Genomic DNA, 22,280 nt, shown 5'->3' with positions numbered 1-22,280 from the left:
TGCCTCTCGTTGGCAGGGTTCCCACGGTTATGGAAATCCTGGAAAAGTTATGGAAATGTATAAATTCAATGAAAGTTTAGGAAAAAGTCATTGAATTTTAGTATCTCTTTCACGCAACTACAGCATTTTGTTAAGTTCTCATTATTCTATTATGATTATTTCCAAACGTATGCTCATTTTGTTTAAAAGAGACGACAATAAATGCACTGACAGTATTTTGAATGTTAAAAAACTATAATCCCAAACCATAAGGTGAGTGGAAAGAGTTAACATTTCATACTTAGCCCTGAAAGTATGATCAATTCTACACATGTAGGTGCCGTAAAGTCATGGACAATTCACTTTAGGTCATAAAAGTCATGGAAAAGTTTTGAAATCTTGTCAGTGAAAAAGAATGGGCACCCGGCGTTGGGCTCCACAATTATCCAACCCAGAGTCAGTGGAGTTGATACTTTTATTAGATGACTATTTAAAATGTCCAGAATATAACATAATGACCCATGGGTGTTAGATTTTAACAGTAAAACAGAAGAAAGCATAATTTAATCTTCTTTAAATAAATAACAATAAACCCAGAGCTAAAGCACCCAAATTTTCTTTTTGATGTTATCATTTTGGAGGATGACCACACTCCGTTGGCATCTCCTCTTCCCTCCGCCCCGTGCCCCGTGCCCAGTCTTCGTCATGACTGGACCCTCAAAGCCCCGTCTGTCTGCGTTTGCCCCCCCCCCACCATGTGCCAAAGCATGGTGCCTTCCTGTGTCTTTCAAATATCACGCGTAAGTGGGAGGGAGCTACTACTACTATAGGCATAGACGTAGTTCATTTATAATCAAATCCAGTGGGGCAGCTCGAACATCAGTAGACAGGACCAGATGTTCATGGACTTTACTTTTTCACAAAACCAAGTCCTGTAGGATGCATCTATGGAGGTAGGAGTCTATTGAAACACACAGGCAGACTAAGCAACAAGTGGTATGTATCTGAAAATGTAGATGTTGCTTTGATATTAAAAATGATCTGAGTATGTGTAGCCGTGACCCAAGAAAACAGGTATTTGATGAAATAAAAAATGCCTCTGTAATTATAGACTGTATATTTTTATTATTGCCGTAGGGTGATAGTTATTGTGCAATTTAAATGACCCATATTACACCATTTTCTGATTTTATGTTATCATGTTTCCTGATCAGAAATATAGCTGGAGTTGTGTTTTGTTTCATACACACAAACAATTTAGGCTGAGTACTTATCTTTAAAACCTTGTGATGTCATGTGATAATACATTAGTGCTCTATTGTGTTTTTAAATTCCATACACATTTGCTAAAATCATTGGCAATTCCAGGGCTGAAATTATCCAAATCTGAACTGAACTGAAGGTAAAAGGGGCTGTTAACTTGAAAACTACTGCTTCATAATCGAGGTGGAGCAGCATTTTGAGCTTTGGAGATGTAGACAGACTAATAATGAAGGATCAGTCAAAAGTGTGAATGAAACAAAACACAACTCCAGGTCTGTTTTTGATGAGGTAACAGCATTATAGCATGGCTTAAAGTTCACAATAATCAATTTTGTATAATATAGGACCTTTTAAACTAACAAAAGTGTAATGTTGGCAGCGTCATTAGCAGCAGGTGCCCTCTCTGCTGGCCTGACCTCTCCTTGTTTTGCAGCACCTCTCCCTGTCAACAGAGGGCCTGGGCGGGCCTGTCCCGACTGTAACCTTAGCTCTAAGTCCTTCTGTTCCCCACAGGGAAACCTGAGCCCAAATTGCTTTGTCATGTGGCAGAGAGCGAGGTTTCCTCTCCACACCCAGTGTCTTTGTGCAGAGCACACAGCTCATCAGAGGAGTCTTTGTGTGCTCGCTGGGCCTTTAGAGAAGAGCTGCTTTTAAAGTGGGCTGCTTTAAATTGAGGACAGTCTTCATAGGCTCATGCAGCTTTGTTCAGTTTGTTTCTCCGTGTGTGATTACATAAGTCTGAACTCTGTGCTGCTTGTGTGAGTGTGGGGCAGTGTGGGAAGAATATCATGATTTCTCCAGTACAGAAAAATGCTATCAAAGAATTTCTATTGATATTTTTTCATACAGCTGTGGCCCTGCTGTTTACTATCTCACTTAGCTTCCTTGTTCTTAACTTTCTTTACCAAGGACACTAATCTACTTTGGTTATGAATTAATTTATAAACAAGGAAACTGGATCAGAATTGACTGGTCACTGTGTATTGTGCTTCTACACCTTCCAAACTGGACTTCAGTGTGATTTTATGATGCATATTTGTTCACTATGTTTTGACATTATTCAGTTAAAGCTAAAATAAACATATCCGCTGTATCAAAACTGGCACTAGAACAATGCAGCCTTACATATCTAGACTATAAAGATTAGACCAATAATAGCATTCTGTTCAAAATTAACTTTTTAAACACGTCCAGAAGATTTGACAAAAAGACTGAAACCTGAACTGACAAACGAATACAAGAATCACATTTCAGAACATGTTTGCACAGAGCTGAACTACAGGCTTAGTCATTTGTACAACGAATAACACTGAATTTGTTCTTGTTTGTGGAAGAAATTATGATACTTAAAAAATTGCAGCGTTTGCAGTTTTGCTAATTGCGTTATTTTGATTGCGATTAATCTTGTAGACCTACAGCGCAACTCACAGTACTTCCTGAAAAAAAAAAAAAAAGGGAGATCATACCATAACTTTTACACATGCTTTTTATATATGATTTTATTGAGCTTAAAGGAGCAGTACGTAACTTTTTGGTGGTCGTTTATTAACAGATCTGACCTGTAACTTGGTCTTGTTTGGTCTCCATGAAGATAGAAAGGAGATAGAAAAGAAATTCCAGACGAAGCAATAACATCTCCACAAAGAAAAGCATTTGACGGACCCTCCACCTGAAAAAGTTACACAATCCTTTAAGTTCATCCCCCGCTTTCGGCTGCTTTGCCTGGCCGTCCTCGTGTTTGTGGAGAATTCGCTCTGATGCTCTTCTCTGTGTCTCAGGTTGGGTTTGGCCCAAAAGCTAACAGCACCCCACGGATGGAAAAACAAAAAAGACAAGAATACACCATTGTTTAACAGGTCAAAGTCTGTGCTAAGCTCTGCTCTGCATTCCTCTCACACGATTGGTGCTTCCTCGTCGCTCTGATCTCACGACTGGATGTTTGTCCACTCTGGCTTGTTGATAATTTCTAAAATAATCCACATATTTGTAGTGTTTTAGTGCTTTTTTGTCAAATACAATTAATAAATAGATTTATACAGACATTCTACATTTTGTGAACATGGAAAAAGTCTTGATCATTGAAGATTTTCAAGAAAATGTGGGTTCCATTTTTTCAGTTTGTGTGTGTGTTAATTTTCCCTCTGTTCCAGACTGATGTTTTTCACTCTTGTCTTTGACTGATTACTATCTCATTCTCTCTTTTTTTTCAGTGTGGTACATGTTTATTGTGAGTAGGTGACTTGGTAGTTTTTTTTGTATTTTTGATTGTTGATTTTTTGTTTGTGTGTTTTACTCAGCTTCCTATCTTTATTTAAATATTTTATCCTGACAGTACTGATATTTGGAAATTGTTATTAAATAAAGTTTGGGGGGAAAAAAAAAAAAGATTTATAATTTAGACAGAATTTAGACAGATTTTGTTGGGTTTCTAATGATATCAGTATTTTTATAGGCTAATAACTGCGGTAACACCATACTGGGGGTGACATGGTGACAATGCACAGTTAGAAAACACTGCCAAAAATGTTTTTTTTTAGACCATCTGAAAACTCAAGAAAAAAAACATAAAATGAGTTTAAACAACACATGAAACTGACTAAATGAAAAACAGTCATCATTCACCACATAGGGTATCGTTAAGAAGTTGCTGATACGATACATACCTTGATACATAGGCCACGATATGATACATATCTCAATACAGTGCACTTTTGATTCAATTATATATTTCATATCAATTCGATATGGTTCAATAAAAATTAAACCACTTCTTGTGCAAAGTTCATATGAAACACAAACGTTTTGATCATCAAAACACTGAAAATGTCAAATGTGTTGCATAAATGCGTTTCCAAAAATCCTCTGAACAAACAATGAAACTGTAGCGCTGTAACTATATAATTTAGTAAAATATACCAAAAAATACTCTTGGCGATATATCGATCTGCTTCATTCAGTCAGGTTGTGTCCAGTTAAACACCTGTCGCTGTACGCCGCTGTTTTCCCGACTCTCGCAATGCATTTTGGTGTATGTGGCCCGCTCTAGTGACCACTGATGCCCACAACTTCTCAAGGTACATTGTGGGATTTTGAGTGCACTACCTTTTCCATGAACTTCTCATTTGGACACCCTAAAAAAATGGCACGATGTGAAGTTATTTCAGTGGGACTTGTTGAACAGCAAAGTCGATTGTTTCCGGTCAGATTGTGTTAAAATAAAGCTCAGATTAAACCCAAACTTGCCTAATAGAACTTGAGACAGAGCAGTGCTTCCAGTTGGCATCATTCGTTTTCTCGTCAGTAACTTAATAAACTTGTATCTGTCGCATTTTGTACTCCTGAGCGCATTTCGTATCAGCCGTGTAACTGTCGCACCGCTTTTACCGACCTTGATAGTGGAGGACAGGTTCACTCTGTTCTAGTTAAAAATAAAGCGGTTTATAAAAGAAGACGATGAGAGTGAAAGCCATTAATCTCAGTTTGTATGTTGCAGAAGCTGTATATTCCTTTCTCCTTTGTGTCTCCTATTCTCTTGTGAGCGCAGACAACAGAGTGTGTCTCAAAGGCTTAATTGCATGTTTCCCTTTTTGCATTTCATTGAGTGTGCCAGTCCAGACGATGTGGCTTTTGTTGCGTTAACCCAGACACATATTTTTGGTCACAGGCCTCGTCTTGGCACTTACAGCTCCCACATTACGCAAAATTGACCCTCGTGAACTTTAAGCCATGTCATAATGTTGTTACCTCACCTTCTGTTTCACTCACACGGTTTGAGTAATCCTTTAATTAGTCTGTCTACTTCTCCCAAGCTCAAAATGTTCTGTTCTTCTACTTTGCAATGTGATGTACTGGTAGTTTACAAGTTAACAGCTACCTTTTTCCTTTTAGTTCAGTAGAGATTTGCAATACCAGAGCTGAAATTGTCGTATTACCACGTGACATCACAAGGTGGAACAGAGTGTTTGCAATTTAAGAGAAAACCCAGCCTAAATATACAAGATTTATGTTTTGGACAAGTGTGAATGAAACGAAACACAACTCCAGGTCTGTTTGGGATGAGGAGACAAAATTATAACATAGATTAAAAAAGCAAACGAATCGTAACTGAGTAGAATTGTCAAAAATTGTAGAAGCGCAAAGTAGTGGTCCAAGAAATGACTCAAGTAAGAGTAAAAAAGTATTTCTGTACTACACAAGAGTAATTGTCAGGACCAGGTGATTTAAAATTTTAAAGTTGATGTAATTGGAAGTACAAAACAAAATTATGCACAAAATCTGGTATTTTCAAAGGGCAGACATATAAATGAGACTAAAGGTCTGTTCAGATGCCTGGTCCTAGTCCAGTCCTGGTTTAGTCCTGGTTTAGTACTTGTTTAAATCTGATTTAGTCCTGATTTAGTCCTCATCCAGTCCTCATTTAGTCCTGCTCCAGTCTCGGTTTAGTCTTGGTTTAGTCCTGGTTTAGTTCTGGTTTAGTTCTGGTTTAGTCCTGGTTTAGTCCTGGTCCAGTTCTGGTTTAGACCTGATCCAGTCCTGGTTCAGTCCTGGTTCAGTCCTGGTTCAGTCCTGGTTCAGTCCTGGTTCAGTCCTGGTCCAGTCCTGGTCCAGTCCTGGTTCAGTCCTGGTCCAGTCCTGGTCCAGTCCTGGTCCAGTTCTGGTTCAGTCCTCATCCAGTCCTCGTCTAGCCCTGGTCCAATCCTTGTTTAGTCCTGTTTTAGTCCTGGTTTAGTCCTGGTTTTGTACTGGTTTTGTCCTGATCCAGTCCTGGTTCAGACCTGGTCCAGTCCTGGTCCTGGCCAGTCCTGGTTCAGACCTGGTCCAGTCCTGGTTTAAGCCTTGTCCAGTCCTCGTTTAGTCCTGATCCAATCCTGGTTTAGTCCTAATTTAATCCTAATTTAGTCCTAATTTAGTCCTGGTCCAGTCCTGGTTTAGCCCTGCTTTAATCCTGCTTTAGTCCTGCTTTAGTCCTGGTTTAGTCCTGGTTTAGTCCTGGTTTAGTCCTGGTTTAGTCCTGGTTTAGCCCTGCTTTAGTCCTGCTTTAATACTGCTTTAATACTGCTTTAGTCCTGCTTTAGTCCTGGTTTAGTCCTGGTCTAGTCCTGGTCTAGTCCTGGTTCAGCCCTGGTTCAGTCCTGGTTCAGTCCTTGTTTAGTCCTAATCCAGTCCTGGTTTAATCATGGTTTAGTCCTGGAAAACCCCCCACAAATGTTCAAATTATTTCATATTGTCACATAAAGCTTTAGTCACTTTAAACTCCCTCACAGTGGGGAGAGTAACTACAACTTTTACTCAAGTAAGAATAGTCTCCAGTAGGAGTAAAAGTACACTGCTAGAAAAGTACTCTAAAAAGTAATAAGTAAACGTAACTACTAACAGAGCCTCTAGTTGTTTATAATGTTATGTGTGTTGAAAATCCACATGGGCGCTGTGAAATGACTCAAAGCCTCTGGTCAGGTTCTGGTCTGTTATGAACTCGCGGTGACCTCTGACCTGGTTTCTCCGCAGGCATGGAAGAAGCGGTGGTTTGTTCTTCGAAACGGCCGTCTGACGGGCGACCCAGACGTGTTGGAGTACTACAAGAATGACCATACCAAGAAGCCCATCAGAGTCATAGACCTCAACTTATGTGAGCAGGTACTGAACTTCACACGAATGCAAACGGGATTTCTCAAAGCTGCATTGTGTAACTTTTCTGGTGGAGGATTCGGCGCCTACTTTTCTCCATGAAGATGTTTTTGCTTTGTCTAAAATGTTTCACGGTAAACTTAAGCACGTCGAGTTTTTCTAGGTATTTTTGAGCTATAAAACCACCCGTAATTGAATAAGTGTAAGGCAGAGCAGCTTAATGTCACACTGTGGAACATTCCAGACAGAGCAATGACATCTCCATAGAAACAAGAAGGTGACGGACCCCTAACTGAAGACTTACACAGTGCACTTTTAAAGCTTTTTGGAGTTTTCTACTATGTCCTAACCTTGTTCCCTTATCAAAAACTTGCCTAAAGAGGATTTATACGTCATCCATTCATGTTTGAGTAATTTAGCGATCTCTCCCAGGCCCTATCAAACCTTCTTTATGTTTAGCTGCACACAAGCCCACGTCACCCATGCTCCCCACGTGACAATTCTCCATAAATACACAAACACACGATACAGAACTGTACAAAGCAACTTGACAAACCTGATGGGATTGTGTTGGTGTAGCGCTCTGAAGGGGGGGTGACTTAACACAGGGAGCAAAAGGAGGGGACACTCAAAGCGGCAAAAACGAAAATTAAATTAAATTAAACATGTTAATACGTTGTTTTTGGCGAATATAGTATCTTCAAAACAGTAAAACGGAACATGGTGACGGAAAAATTTTATGTGTTCGCAGTTAATTCCTCATAGAAATAAATATCCCCTCTTTAAAATACTTAATACTCATTCAATTTGTTTACTACAAGTTATGCAGCCACTGAAAATAAAGTCTACAGATGCACTGATACTAGTATTGAATATCGAAATTGCGGGTATTGGTTCAGCCGATATCTTCATCAGGACTTTAATTTGATGTAATAACACTATTTACAAGTTGATTTTGGACTAGGACGTCTCCATAATGTTTAAACTTTTATTCATACAAGGTTTAGTTGTGATTTGAAGGATAAATAACAGCCTCATAACATAATTGGTGCTGTTTTGTAATAAAATCTGAACTGAAAAATCTCCAATCAATACTAATTTATACGTAAAAGGTAACATAAAATACAACTAAATAGCGTTAAAAGGTGGAACTGAGCATTTTGAAGTTTGAAGATGTAAACAGACTAATCATAAAGCATTACTCAAACATGTGTGAATTGATTGATTTGTTTTTATTTTGAGTTTGTGCCAAGAGAGAAACAATAATCATACACATTCTACACATACTCTGTAAACAATTGAAAAGCACATTTCTCGAAAAGGAGTGGGGAGAAGAAAAACTTATATTAACTAGGGCTGGGTATCATTAAGAAGTTGCCGATACGATACATATCTCGATACAGTGCACTTTCGATTCGATATGATATATTTCAAATAGATTCGATACGGTTCAATAAAAAATACTGGCTAAATCGTGGCTGTGATACTAAAAGTCTTTGTTAAACCATTTCTTGTGCAAAGTTCATATGAAACACAAACATTTTGGAAGATTATCCAAACAGTAAAAATGTCAAATGTGTCGCATAAATGAGTTTCCTTTCACTCCATAAGCAACAAAACTGTAGCACTGTAACAAAATAATTTAGTAAAACACACCTGAAAATACTCTTGGTGATATATCGATAAAGCAGCCCACGATATCGATACTGTATCATCACATTAAACGATACGATATATTGATATTCCGATATTTTTGCACACCCCTAATATTAACCCACCTCTGTTCATGACATAGTTTAAAAAATGATGTGGTTACTTCTGTACATTGATCACAGAACTTTACAAATATATACATAGAGCAAAATAAATTACATACCATGCATACATCATTTAATTTTAACCCAAAACCTTTTCTTTTTTTTGTATTGTACTGCACACGCACACACACACACACACACACACTTTTCCTGGTGGTTTTCATTGTCTTTGTTTTAAATTTACCCCTTCCCCTTAATTCATTGTGTACTTTTTGAGTACTGAACAGTTTTTGGATATTTTATGGCAGTATATTTTTTGCTGTATACAAAAGCAAAGCAGTGTATAATTTCACTAAATCAAAACATTTGATCATTTTGATTTATTAGGACAAACCGGTTTGTCGTAATAAATCTCACATTTTGCAAGAAAGACGGTGCGTGGGATTTTTCTCTATGTTCTTGGGCTGCTCCCTCTTCTCCAACGCACTCGTCTCAAGTAACTGATGTGCGAAGTTCTCATTCTTCATTTGAAAAATAAGTAATTTTGCGTCATTCTCACGGCACGTTTTTGCAATTTGAAAAGGGGAAGAAGTAAAGTTTCGCCATTGTTGCACCAAATTTCAATACAGTACAATAAAATGAATGAAACAAAACACAATTCTGAGTATGTTTTGGTGAGGTAATAACATGAAAACTTGGATCTGTGCGTCTCTTCTGACCTCACTCACTGTTGTCCAGGTGGATGCTGGCCTGACGTTTAACAAGAAGGACCTGGAGCACAGCTTCATCTTCGACATAAAGACCATTGACCGCGTGTTCTACCTGGTGGCCGACACTGAGGAGGAAATGAACAAGTGGGTCCACTCCATCTGCGAAATCTGTGGCTTCAACCCCACTGACGACGGTGAGACAGAGACACACACACTTCTCAGCACAAAGGAGACATGTTTATCAGAAGATTTTAGTTTTTTTTTAGGTTTTTGGGTCTACTTGTATGTCATATTGATACGTTGCAACTGATGCCATCAATATTCTTTGTAGGCTCTGCTCAGTCTGAGGCTTTATTAGACTTTAATCTGAGCTTTATTTTAGTAAACTCTGACTGTAAAGAACTGACTTATTTAGAACTACAACAGGAAGCGGAATACACTAGACCACATGTGTCAAACATAAGGCCCAGGGGCCAGATCCGGCCCTCCAAGACCTTTAATCTGGCCCTTGGGTGATTTTCTACTAAAATATTTTAATTATATTTTCTATTAAAATATTGGTAATTTTCTGTGGTGTTTATCACAGCAGCGTCTCCAGCGTCTCTGTACGTGGCCCCTCCCACCAGAGCAGCACAAATGAAGACTTGTCTCTTTCCAAACGCTCTTAAAGGACGATCGTTTTGACTGTTGACTGTGACACCCTCATCAGAAAAATGTCCAACATGAGAAAAGTAGATGCTGAGTGCAGGATTTTCCAAGAAAAATTGACTTATTCCTGTTTACATACAAGTTATTGTTAAAACATTGTGTTGAAATTGAATTTTTCTTCAAGTTTCAGGTTGTTCATGATATTATAATATTATAATAAGAAAAAGTTCATCAATTAAAAAAGATGTCTGTAATAGATTTGCGTTTCTCTGCACAAATATTTGAACTTATTGTTATTTTTGGAGTATATATATGCCATGAGTTTTCTGATCCGGCCCCTTTGGGATCAATGTAGGTTGGATACGGCCCCCGGACCAAAATGAGTTTGACACCCCTGCACTAGACCGTTTGCAAGAAAGTTGTAGACCACGCACTGGCCAATCAGAGAAGAGCTGTGAAGCCATGACGTCAAACTCAAGTGTCTGTCTGGGTCCCTTTTGTGTAACAGCACAACAGTTAAAAAAAGCGGTCGAGATTTCTACTTTATTGAAACTGCCTGACCTCGCAGCTTTAGGATTAGTTCGCTCGATGGTAGGCACATACTTTTTTTCGTTTAACCAATCGCTGCTATTTGGTCATGATGCATGTAATGTGCCACTAACGGGGGTAACTGGTATATTAAGTTTTTCCCAAATCCCGTAGGAAGAAGGGCAATAACGTCTTTCCTCTTGATGAAATTCACCAAACATTCTCTTTGTTCCGGCTTTAAATCCTCGATCTCGGGAATCGTTTCCAGCACAGAATGTAAGGCTCTTCGGTTGATTGGCTGGTGCCCGAACTTGCACTTCCGGGGTTTTTGCGAACCTTCTAGTGTATTCTTATTCCAGAACGAGTCGCTGGAGAGAAATCAAATAGAGTGGAGGCACTAGGTGGCTCCAGTCTGGCTACAAAACCCCTGCCACGGACACTATCATTGGATATCTCTGGAGCATACTTCTAGCGGCAGGGAAAAAGGCCATTACAAAAAATTATACAAACTGCGCCATCAATCAAAGACTGGTCAGAAATTAGAAATGGAATTTGAAAAATGGAAAACATAACATTTGGATTTAATTTGAAAATGGACCTCTTTAAAAAAAAAATTAAAAGTTACGGCGCATCATTTCCAGCGTATGAGTCCCATTTTAGTCCAAAGTTTGTCAATTTTTTATTTAAATTTTTTATTTATTTATTTTGGTCAAGTAAGATTTACATTATTGTGCAACGGAACATATGACATAAGTAAAATCATAATAGAAATGAAAATAACCACAACAAAAAAAGAAATGATTTTGCCCAAAAAGGAGTGGGAAGAAGAAAACTTATTTAATTCCACCCCCACTCTTCTATTCTAACACAATAAGCTATCTTTTACATTTTTCAGACATTTGAATTAAACTAAAAGTTTAAATTTAAATGTAATCTAGAACATAGGATGCAATTTGTCTTGTTCAATGTTGTGTGTTTTGTGATATCTTTTTTAGAAATGCTGATATATCTAAATTTAAAACTGCAGTGTACCTCAATCGTGATCGACTCGAAATCACGACCTAGGCTCCTAATCAAATATGAGATGAGTAATTTGCCATATTGCCGCCTCCCGTGGCCGACGCAGAGTGAACCATGTGAATGTATCAGAAGGAGATCAGTCCTGAGCCAAAGTCCAACGAAACATGTGGTGGTCCATGTGTGGCGTGGAGGCTCACGTTACCACTGTCCACAGCACTGCACTGCAAAAACTCACATCTAACACATTTGAAGATTTCTTGAGTTAAGAAGAAGACAAGTAAAATGATTTATCAAGACTTTTTTGTAGTTAAATGTTATACTTAAATGTGCTTTGTGTAACTTTTCTGGTGGAGGTTCCTTCAGATGCTTTTCGTCATGGAGATGTTACTGGTTTGTCTAGAATGTTTCACAGTGTGGCATTAAACCTTTCTGTTTGTGTGGAGACCAAACCAGACCACGTTACAGGTCAGATCTGTGGAGAAACAAGCCCACTCACAGTCAGAATGCCTGTTTTTTTGAAGTATTTTTGAGCTATAAAACCAGCTGTAATTGAATAAATGTAAAGCAGAGTTGTTTAATGTCATACTTGCCACGTTTACATGAAAGCTTTAATTCCAAATAAAGATAAAATTTTATTCTGCTATAAAAAGACCATGTCAACACTTAATTCCTAATGATGGAATTAAACTTAATTCCGAAGTAAGTAGGTGGTTTATTCCGATTTTAAAGCTGAATTAACTGATTTGTCGATCATGTAAACATTTATTCTTCTTAAAAATAATCCTGGTCGTTCAGTTCATGCTCGTTGAGTCGCCTTTCTGATGCGATCCAGACGATCCGGCTCAGTTCGGTCCAGTCTTCGCTTTGGACTTTCATCCACGTCTTTTGGATTTGTGAGCGGGATGCGGGAGTGGGCTGAGGTAGAGCAGCCGTTGACTCAGTTTGTCTTCTTCCTCCCTTCTCCGACACTCTTCCCTTCTCCTCCTCAGCCGACAGACGTAAAGCGTGATGAGAGAATTATCCAGCTGCTGCTTCATTATCATCGGAACAAGTGCAAAAAAAAGTTTGGATCATGTTTGTGTCTGTGGCGTAACGACAAACCGAGATGACAAAAAAGCCGGTAGCAGCTGAAGTGTGTGTTTTCTTCCGGTCGACGTAAATATGTTTGTGTCCTTGTCCAATCAGAACCCTTCCCGTCCTCCAAACGTTGAGCGAAATTAAATTAAAGGGCGATTGAACGTGTTTTCCGTGTAAACCTCTTATTATCTCCATGTAAACTTGAAGTAGAATATTTTAATTCTGAACTATTTAATTCAGAACAATTGATTCTGAATTAAAAGGCGTCATGTAAACGTGGCCACAATCTACTAAGTCATTTTAACTTCCCTAGAAATTTGTTTTTGCAGTGCACATAATCAAACCAGTATGTGTCTGTCCCCTGTTATCTGGATCCCCCTCTTTTCCCCTCTCTGCCTTTGTCTCCCTTTGTCTTTGAATTTCATCTTGGACCTACGCCTCTCACGATAAATACTCTATCGACTTCAGTATGAAAGCTGTACAGTACTTTTGGACTCAGTGTTTAGCGTGTGTACATTTTCTTTGCACTATTGGATGATTTTTGGTTCTTTTTTTGGCCGTATGATGAGATTTGAGCAGTAAAAGGTTGAATTTATAACTTCTATGACTCATTACAGATGCAAGCTAAATACTTAAACCTACTGTTGAAGTAAATATAAACAATAAATGATAATATTGAAACACTAACCCAAAAACCCAAGAGCAGATTAAATCACAAAACTATAAAAAATCATGACCTGAAATAAATAAACAGCAGAATTAAAAACCTATACACATGATAAATACACATGTAAAGTAAAGTAAAAAAGAAAAAAGTAAAGTAAAAAATTTAAAGTAAAACAGTAAAGTAAAAACAAGTAAATTAAAAATAAAAACAAGTACAGTTGTAAAAAGTAAAGTAAAAACAAGTACAGCAAAATTGAAAAAGTCAAGTAAAAAAAGTCAACTAAAAATAAAGTAAAATAAAAAAAATAAAGTAAAAACAAGTAAATTAAAAACAAGTAAAATAAAGTAAAGTAAAAAATAAAGTAAAAAGGTAAAGTAAAAACAAGTACAGCAAAATTTAAAAAGTAAAGTAAAAAGGTAAAGTAAACAAGTAAATTAAAAACAAGTAAAGTATAAAAAAGTAAAGTAAAAGTAAAGAGTATTGTAGTTTATTTATATACTGTAGCGGTTTTCACAGACATAGATCACAAAGTACTTCACATACAAAAGATAAAAAACAGCATAAGATACATCCATAATAAATTCAATCATAGCAGCCATAAACCTAAAGAGGGCGGGAATGCGCATTTAAAGAAAAAAGTAGCAAGTATAGAAGTATATAAGTTGATATAGTAATTATTGTGACAGGTATAAGTACTAAAGTGTTTGATTCTACCATTACTGCACTAAATATTTTACATTTTGAATCAGCTCTTGGGTTTTTGTGTCAGTGGTTTAAATATTATCATTTATCTTCTCTCTCTATATATAATACTCATACTTGGGCTGTGTAACTTTCTCTCCCCACACATTTTCAAATCCACGTTGTTTTGATTGAAAATGGCAAATACCTTTTTCATACCTGCCTTTTCATCTGATACACCGTGGCGAGAATCTTTTAAAAGAAGATGATGCTTTTCTTCTATTCAAACAGACTGAGTCATCGACGGTCTCTGTGTGTGAGGCCGACACCTCCAGAGCCTCCGCCTGTTACGTACGTGGCTTTGTGAAGGACCCCTATAGTCTTCTTAAAGCTGCATTGTGTAACTTTCCCGGTGGAGGGTCAGTCCAGCGCTTTTCTTCATGGAGATGTTACTGCTTTGTCTGGAATGTTTCACAGTATGGCATTAAACCTTTCTATCTTCAAGGAGACCAAGCCAGACCAATTTACAGGTCAGATCTGTGGAGAGGCGATCCCGCTCTCAGTCAGAATGCTTGAATGCTTGTTTTTCTTGGTATTTTTGAGCTATAAAACCACCTTGTCTTGTCTCGGTCTTGAAGCGCTTGGACTCGGTCTTGTTTCGGTCTTGAGGTGCTTGGACTCGGTCTTGTCTCGGTCTTGAAAGCGCTTGGACTCGGTCTTGAAAGCGCTTGGACTCGGTCTTGAAGGCGCTTGGACTCGGTCTTGAAGGCGCTTGGACTCGGTCTTGAAGGCGCTTGGACTCGGTCTTGAAGGCGCTTGGACTCGGTCTTGAAGGCGCTTGGACTCGGTCTTGAAGGCACTTGGACTCTGTCTTGTCTCGGTCTTGAAGGCGCTTGGACTCGGTCTCGTCTCAGTCTTGAAGGTGCTTGGATTCGGTTTTGTTTCGGTCTTGAAGGCGTTTGGACTCGGTCTTGAAGGCGTTTGGACTCGGTCTTGTCTCGATCTTGAATGTGCTTGGACTCGGTCTTGTCTCGGTTTTGAAGGCGCTTGGACTTGTCTCGGTCTTGAAGGAGCTTGGACTCGGTCTTGTCTCGATCTTGAACGTGCTTATACTCGGTCTTGTCTCAGTACTGAAGGAGCTTGGACTCGATCGTGTCTCGGTCTTGAAGGAGCTTGGACTCGATCGTGTCTCGGTCTTGAAGGAGCTTGGACTCGGTCTTGTCTTGGTCTTGAAGGCTCTTGGGTTCAATCTTGAAGGCGCTCGGATTCGGTTTTGTCTCGGTCTTGAATGCGCTTGGATTCGGTCTTGTCTCGTTCTTCAAAGCGCTTGGACTCAGTCTTTCTTGGTCTTGAAGGTACTTGGACTCGGTCTTGTCTCAGTCTTGTCTCGGTCTTAAAGGAGCCTGGACTCGGTCTTAAAGGAGCCTGGACTCGGTCTTAAAGGAGCCTGGACTCGGTCTTAAAGGAGCCTGGACTCGGCCTTGTGTTGGACTCGAGGTCTGACACTCGACGGGGGCCTAAACCAACAGTAGAGTGGTGTATTTGGGTTTTGTGCATTTATCTTTTCATTTAAAGTGTTAAAATAAAGCATTATTTTATCTTTAGCCAAAAAAAATTTTAAAAAATCAACCTGCGCTGGAGATTTAAGTCCGTTACTAATTCTCTATAAAAAGCAAATACCAACCAAACGATGTATCAGTCTATCTCTACATTTCAGAACTTCTCTCCCGTCGCCGCTCTCACAGGGTTAAAAGGAAATGCTGTCCTTGGTTCTTGTTTTTGCTCACTTCAATTTCTAAAGATTGTGAGACTCTCCTCCCACCCCGCTCTGGTGTGGGCTGCTGTAGTGCGAGCTTCAAGGCTGGGCAGGTATTCAACGCACAACAAGCACCGAGCCGGGAACAAGAGTGGGAGGATACGAGGGGACGAGCACCGAGGATTCCCCCTTTTACTGCATGAATCAGCACTTAAGGTTGTCACAAACTCACGAAACAAGGACAGAGGAGGGGGCAGGCGAAGCTCGGCGCTAAAGTGATTTTGTATTGAGATGTTAGTTTGCGAACAAGGCCGGCGTTATGGAACTGAGTGGGAGGAAAACTGTGAAAAGGAGAAAAAAAGTGTCAGAAAACATAGATGCATTTTACCCAGCATACGCGGCCGCCATGTTGGCTCTTACTGCAGAACAACAATCAGCTCGAGCAGAAGGAATGAATAGGACTGTTCCATTTTGAAAAGTCTGTGTGAAAAGCAGAGACCTTGAGGAAATGCTGCCTGAGAGAGAGCGAGACTCACAAGACTAACACTGTTCATAGAAAGTGAAGCTTTTATCTTCTCCGTGTGTGTTTCTCACCAGACTGTGTGTAACTGTGTGTAACTGTGACGGGCAGACTAAAGGAGCGCCCCGGATACAACGTCGAAACACCAGCAAAACTCTGAATATGACACTTTTCTCTCATAATCCAAATAATTATGATTTAAAAGTGCTTTATAACAGATATTTCAGCATGTAGATTGGACTGAAACAGAGCAAAGGATCATGGTCTATGTAGTTAATCCGTGTATCATTCGTTCAAACGTTTTTCAAAATAAAACCTTAAATAAGAAAATGAAAAAACAACTATTTTCTTCATTATTTGTCTCCAAACCCAAAATGAAAAAATGGGTAAGGATTTGTTTTTTCAGTTTTCGATTTTGTGTTTGAATGAATAATGGAGAAAACGGATAACGCCCGTTTCCCGTTTCTGTGACTTAAACTGTGAAGCGGGACTTTAGCACTACATACGGACTGAATCAGGACTAAAACGGGACTAAACTGGGACTAAACCGGGACTAAACCAGGCCTAAACCGGGCCTAAACTGTTTTCAATCCTGGTCTGGTCCCGGTCTGGTCCGGTCTGGTCTGGTCTCGGTCTGGTCTCGGTCTCAGTCTCAGTCCTGGTCTGGTCTCAGTATCAGTCCTGGTCTGGTCTCGGTATCAGTCCTGGTCTGGTCTCGGTCTCAGTCCCGGTCTGGTCCCACTCTCAGTCCCGGTCACTGTTGCGGTTTGGTCCTGGTCTGGTCCCAGACTCAGTTCTGGTCTGGTACTGGTTTCAGTCCCAGCCTCAGTCCTGGTCCTGTTCCTGGACTGGTCCCAGACTCAGTTCTGGTTTGGTTCCGGTCTAAGTCCCGGTCTGGTCCTTTTCTCAGTCCCGGTCTCAGTCCCAGTCTCATTCGCGGTTAGGTCCTGGTCTGGTCCCAGCCTCAGTAGTCTCAGTCTGATTCTGGTCTGGTCCCGGACCTGGTTTAGTTCTAGTTCAGTCCATATGCAGCGCAAAAGTCCGGCCTTACAGTTTAAGTCACGGAAACGATAAACGGTCATTATCCTTTTTTTTTTTTTTTTCATTTATTAATTTAAACACAAAATCGAAAACTGAAAAGACAAATCGGTAAAACTGTTGTTTTTTTCATTTTCTTATTTTTGGTTTTATTTTGAAAAACTAATGAACGAATGATACTTAGATTCTGTTCCACCTTGTGATGTCATGTGGTAATACTTCAGTGCGTTTTTAAACTCCACGTACCTTCACTAGAATCATGTGGGTAAGTTCAGCCCTAGAATTGCCAATATTTTCTGAACCCACGGTAAAAGTATAACATCACGAGGTGTAACAGAGCATTTTGGACTTGACAAAACACAACTTTAAGTCCATAACAACATTTTGACATGACTTAAAGCTCAGGCGAGTAAATTCTGTGTAATATAGAACCACTGAAACCTGTTTTTGACACTTTCTCTTTCTCTTGTGTCTCCGCAGAAGCTGCCAAAGCCTCTTCCCATTCGTCCACAGGCCAGGTGGTGGACACGCCCCCACACCCCGCTCACCATGGCCACCTCATGGGCCCGGCCGCGTCTGTGCTGTCGGCTGTCCCTCCTCCATATCAGCCTGTCCACGTCGCTCACCTCGAGTCCCAGTCCAGTTCGGAGGAGCCCACGGAGGACTATCTGTGGTTGGTCAACTGTGAGAGCAAGAAGCCTGAGCCCTACAGGTAAAAACATCTGCGCTCTCTCTTCTCTCTGAGCTTTTTTTCCATTTACTCTCTCCTTTCTTAGGCCTGTCACGATAATTATAAATATTATCTGCTTATTATTCAATTTGTGAAAGATGGGACTATATATTTTTAGGATTAGTAGGAATTTTTTTAACTTTATTGACCCACAAGTGAAATTATTTGGACACACATCACAATATATTTTAATAACAAAGAGTAAAAATATAACTGGTAATAATAAATTCAACATAAGTAGCAAACAGAACAAGAGACAGGTGTAAAATAAGGCATAATTATATAAACATAAATGTACAAGTAAAAGTAAAATATAGAGAACTTCGTGCAAAGTTGAAATAATGATTGACAGGACGTAGGGCGAAATTGATATAGAGTTATTTTCTGGCTATACGATAAGATTTAAGACGTTAAAGGTTGAATTACTCACTTCTATGAGTCATTACGGACGCCGAACTAAGAACTGAAGTGTTATATTCTGCAGTTTATTTACTGCAGCTCATGTTTTTGAAGTGCATATAACAGGTTTTGATGATTTAATTTTAATTTCTACTTAATTTGGTGCTATAATACCTGTAGTTTTATACCAATCATGGAGCAGTTTGCAAAGAAAAGTTGAAAAATATGATGAAAATTACAGGCATTAGAGAATTCTGTTTTAGATAATGATGGTATTACACAAAAGAGAGTTCTATCCAAAATGTAGGCACAATTTATATGTTCAAAACACATTTATCTGATACTATAAACAAGATTTCAACAACATAAAGGTGTTTTCTTATTATTTTTATTTGTTTTGTGTGCATTAGAGGAGTTTTGACTTGCCCTAGATCATGGTTTCTTGGTAATACCGTAAATTCCGGACTATAAGCCGCTACTTTTTTCCTCACACTTTGAACCTTGCGGCGAATAAAACGATGCGGCGAATATATGGACGGATTCTTTGATTGGCACATTGTCCATTCATATATACGGTCTATGGTTTGGAAACGCAGGGGATGTTGTTAGTGCACTCAGTTTATCGCCGTGTGATAAAAATAAAAATAGGTTATGATGCTAAATGAACATTAGTGAGAGGGATAAGTCTTACCCGTGTGCGTAAATGACGAGAAGAAACGTCTCAAACTTAAGTAGTCGGACATCCACTCACACCTGATCGACAGAACTAAACCCGCCTTCGAGAGAAAGTCTGAAGTCTGCTGAAATCCTACAAGACACTGACATGATACAGACAGGACAGAGACTCTTTCTGCAGGAGACATGCACGGGGGTGAGACGGGGGTGATGCGCCGAGGAAGATGCACGTTTGATTGTGTTTTGAACAGTTATTTTGCGCTTCATGCGCAAGAAACGCAGATGATGCAGCTTTTAAGGTCAACTGATGTGGCTGTCGAAGAAGAAAACAGAGCTGCTGTACGTGAGCTCGGCATCAATGAGTCGATGGTGAGATTTTGGTGACGGCAGCATGACGAACTGACTCAACTCAAAAAGACGACAAAACCTTTCAGAGGCGATAAAAGCAGATGTTCTTGAAGACGTGGACACCTGTAGCTTATATTCAGGTGCGGCCCATCTACCGTATTTTCCGGGCTATTAGGCGCACTCTTAAGCCTCTAAACCCATCAAAACACACACGGAGCAGACAGCGACTGCACAACGACAAACACCCACAGACACACTCATCACTCCACGCTGACGAGGAACAGAACGGAGGAACAAACAGAAAAAGCGAGTGCAATGTGCCACTTCTAGACACAACTGAACAACTGAGTCACTGCGAACACGCCGACAATCCGTTGGTCCCAGACAGCACCCTCCCTACACGCCACAACTGAACAAAGCCCAGAGTCACCGTGAACAAACAAACAAACAAAACCACTCACCCATCCAACTGCTGTGTTTCATTTAAAGTCTGGTGTGGTTTATTTGTGAAAAAAGTTAGAAAATAGACCATTTAATGACAGTGCGTTTTATAATCCAGAGCACCAATAACCCGTAAAATACGGTAGGTACAGTATTAAATTTTTTTTTAAATTTTGTTGATGCCGCTTATATTCAGGTGCGGTCAATAGTCTGGAAAATACGGTAGTTATGGAATAAAAAAATAAAGCGTAAAATGTTTTAGTGACATGTGTAGTCCAACCTGACATAAGCACTTTAACAATATTGTACTTTTAGGATAGTTTTGTGGTTTAAATCTGCTCTTGGCTTCTTGTGCTTCAGTTTTATAGATTAGTTTCAGTATTTTCTTTTTATAGTCTATATTTACTTCAGCAAAACATCATACTTGAGAGTGTGTTATGGTGACAGGCCTTTGCTTTCTCCTCTGACTCTCTGGCCCTGCTCAGTCCCAGCTCTGTGCAGCCTGAGTCTCCACTGGAGGGAGACCAGGAGTACTTCCTCCTGGAGGAGTGCGAGACTCTCTGTCCCCAAACCAGTCTGTGAGTCTCCCATCGGCCCGACCTGCGCGTGCTGTGCTGCTTCTGTCTCTCAAAGACTCCAGTTTGCTGTGAATTTGTACAAGTCTCTCTGCATGTGTCTTATTTTTATACTAATATAATAACACAAAGTCAGCAACTTCACTCTTTTTTTAAGTCCAAGGTTTAGATTTTTTTTTTTTAACTTAGACTTAAACTTTATTGATCCACAAGGGAAATTCCTCAGGCACAGTAGCTCTCACATCACAGTATATTACAATAACAAAGAGAAAACAATATAAATGGTAATAATAAACTCAAAATAAGTAGTAAAAAGAGCAAAAGACTGGTGTTAAATAAGGCATAGTTACAGTATATAAATGTAAATGTACAAGTAAGAACATGGCCCGTGGTGTTCTTACCTGACAGTTTCGACTTGAGGCAACGTGATGATTTAAACAGGTTAAAACTTGGTCTTATAAAAAGAATATATAAAAATAAATTATCGGAAGACCAGATTAACATAATTTGACTATATATGGGACAGGATTTAACGTGTAGAACTTTGCAAATGTATATCCATAGTGTCTAAGATTTAAAAAATGAAAAATCACATGTGTTTATTTATTTGATAGGGACAGTGCACATTAATGAACGTCTTTAATAACTGTGTTAATAGATTAGAGCAAAGATCATTTCCATAGTGTCCGTAAACTGGTGACAAAATACAAAACAAAAGAGTAGACCAGATTAAAAGTGTTCACAGAGTTGGTTTTCCTTCATTCACAGTTAAAGGTGCAGCTTGATTGTTTGATAGTTTAGTACAGGGGTGTCAAACTCAAATTCATTGTGGGCCAAAATTAAAAACTGGTGCAAAGTTGTGGGCCAAACTAAATATTTATTGAGAAATTTCAGCATCATCTGCATGTTTTCTCCTCTTTCGAGACATGTAATGTTAAACTTTTTCTCATTAAAATAAATGTTTAACAATAGTTTTGCTTAAACATTGAATCAAGAACAAGCATAATATAAAATAATAACAAAATTTTAAATAAATAATGTCTCTGTAGCCGGCGGTCAGCTCTAATACATATTGGACTCTGGGCCTGAGTCTGACATGTCTGGTTTAGAGTGATGGACTTTCTCTTATTGTCAGTGGAAAAAACTACCGGTATTTATTTATTTGATAGAGACAGTGCATATTAATGAACGTCTGTAATTACTGTGCTAATAGATTAGAGCAAAGATAATTTATTTTGTCTTGTCCATAAACTGGTGACACAGAAAACAAAAATTACAAAACTGTTACAAAAAAACATAACACAGAAGTGCAAACTGCCAAATTAAAAGTGTTCAGAGACTTGGTTACTGTGTTAATACACCAGATTACAGCAAAGAAGCTCATTTTCATCTGTGGTCTGTAGGCAGGTGACACAGCAATTACAAAAAATACAAATCTATTGCACAGAGACATAACACAGAACAATAAAAGTCCAGATTAAAAGTGTTCAGTCTTGGTTTCCTTCATTCACATTTTAAGGTGCAGTTTGAATGTTTGGACTTTCTCTTACTGTCAGTGGCAAAAAATTACTTGCATTTATTTATTTGATAGGGACAGTACATATTAATGACCGTCTGTAATTACTGTGTTAATAGATTAGAGCAAAGAAAATTTGCATATAGTGTCTATAAGCAGGTGACACAGAAAACACTTACAAAAAATACAAAACAGATCAAATTAAAAGTGTTCAGAGACTTTGTTACTGTGTTAATACATCAGATTATATCAAAGATGCTCATTTCCATCTGTTGTCCATAGTCAGGTGACACAGCAAATACAAAAAATACAAATCTGTTGCAAAGA

The 22,280-nt window shown here is 39.0% G+C and overlaps 1 protein-coding gene across 1 annotated transcript in view; it reads left to right on the top strand.

Annotated features, from left to right (window-relative positions):
- The window catches only part of gab1 (GRB2-associated binding protein 1), a 135,365-nt gene that overhangs the window by 85,158 nt on the left and 27,927 nt on the right, over window positions 1-22,280 (top strand). Inside the window, 3 exon segments of the mRNA XM_055158551.1 lie at window positions 6,748-6,876; window positions 9,363-9,528; window positions 17,750-17,981. Coding sequence (XP_055014526.1) covers window positions 6,748-6,876; window positions 9,363-9,528; window positions 17,750-17,981 — 527 coding nt within the window.

This window comes from Boleophthalmus pectinirostris, unplaced genomic scaffold (assembly GCF_026225935.1).
Source record: "Boleophthalmus pectinirostris isolate CB_2022bp ecotype Guang Dong unplaced genomic scaffold, ASM2622593v1 HiC_scaffold_22, whole genome shotgun sequence".
Lineage (NCBI taxonomy): Eukaryota > Metazoa > Chordata > Actinopteri > Gobiiformes > Gobiidae > Boleophthalmus > Boleophthalmus pectinirostris.
The sequence above is the reverse complement of the archived record's forward strand: the minus strand, read 5'-3'. Positions and strand labels throughout refer to the sequence as shown.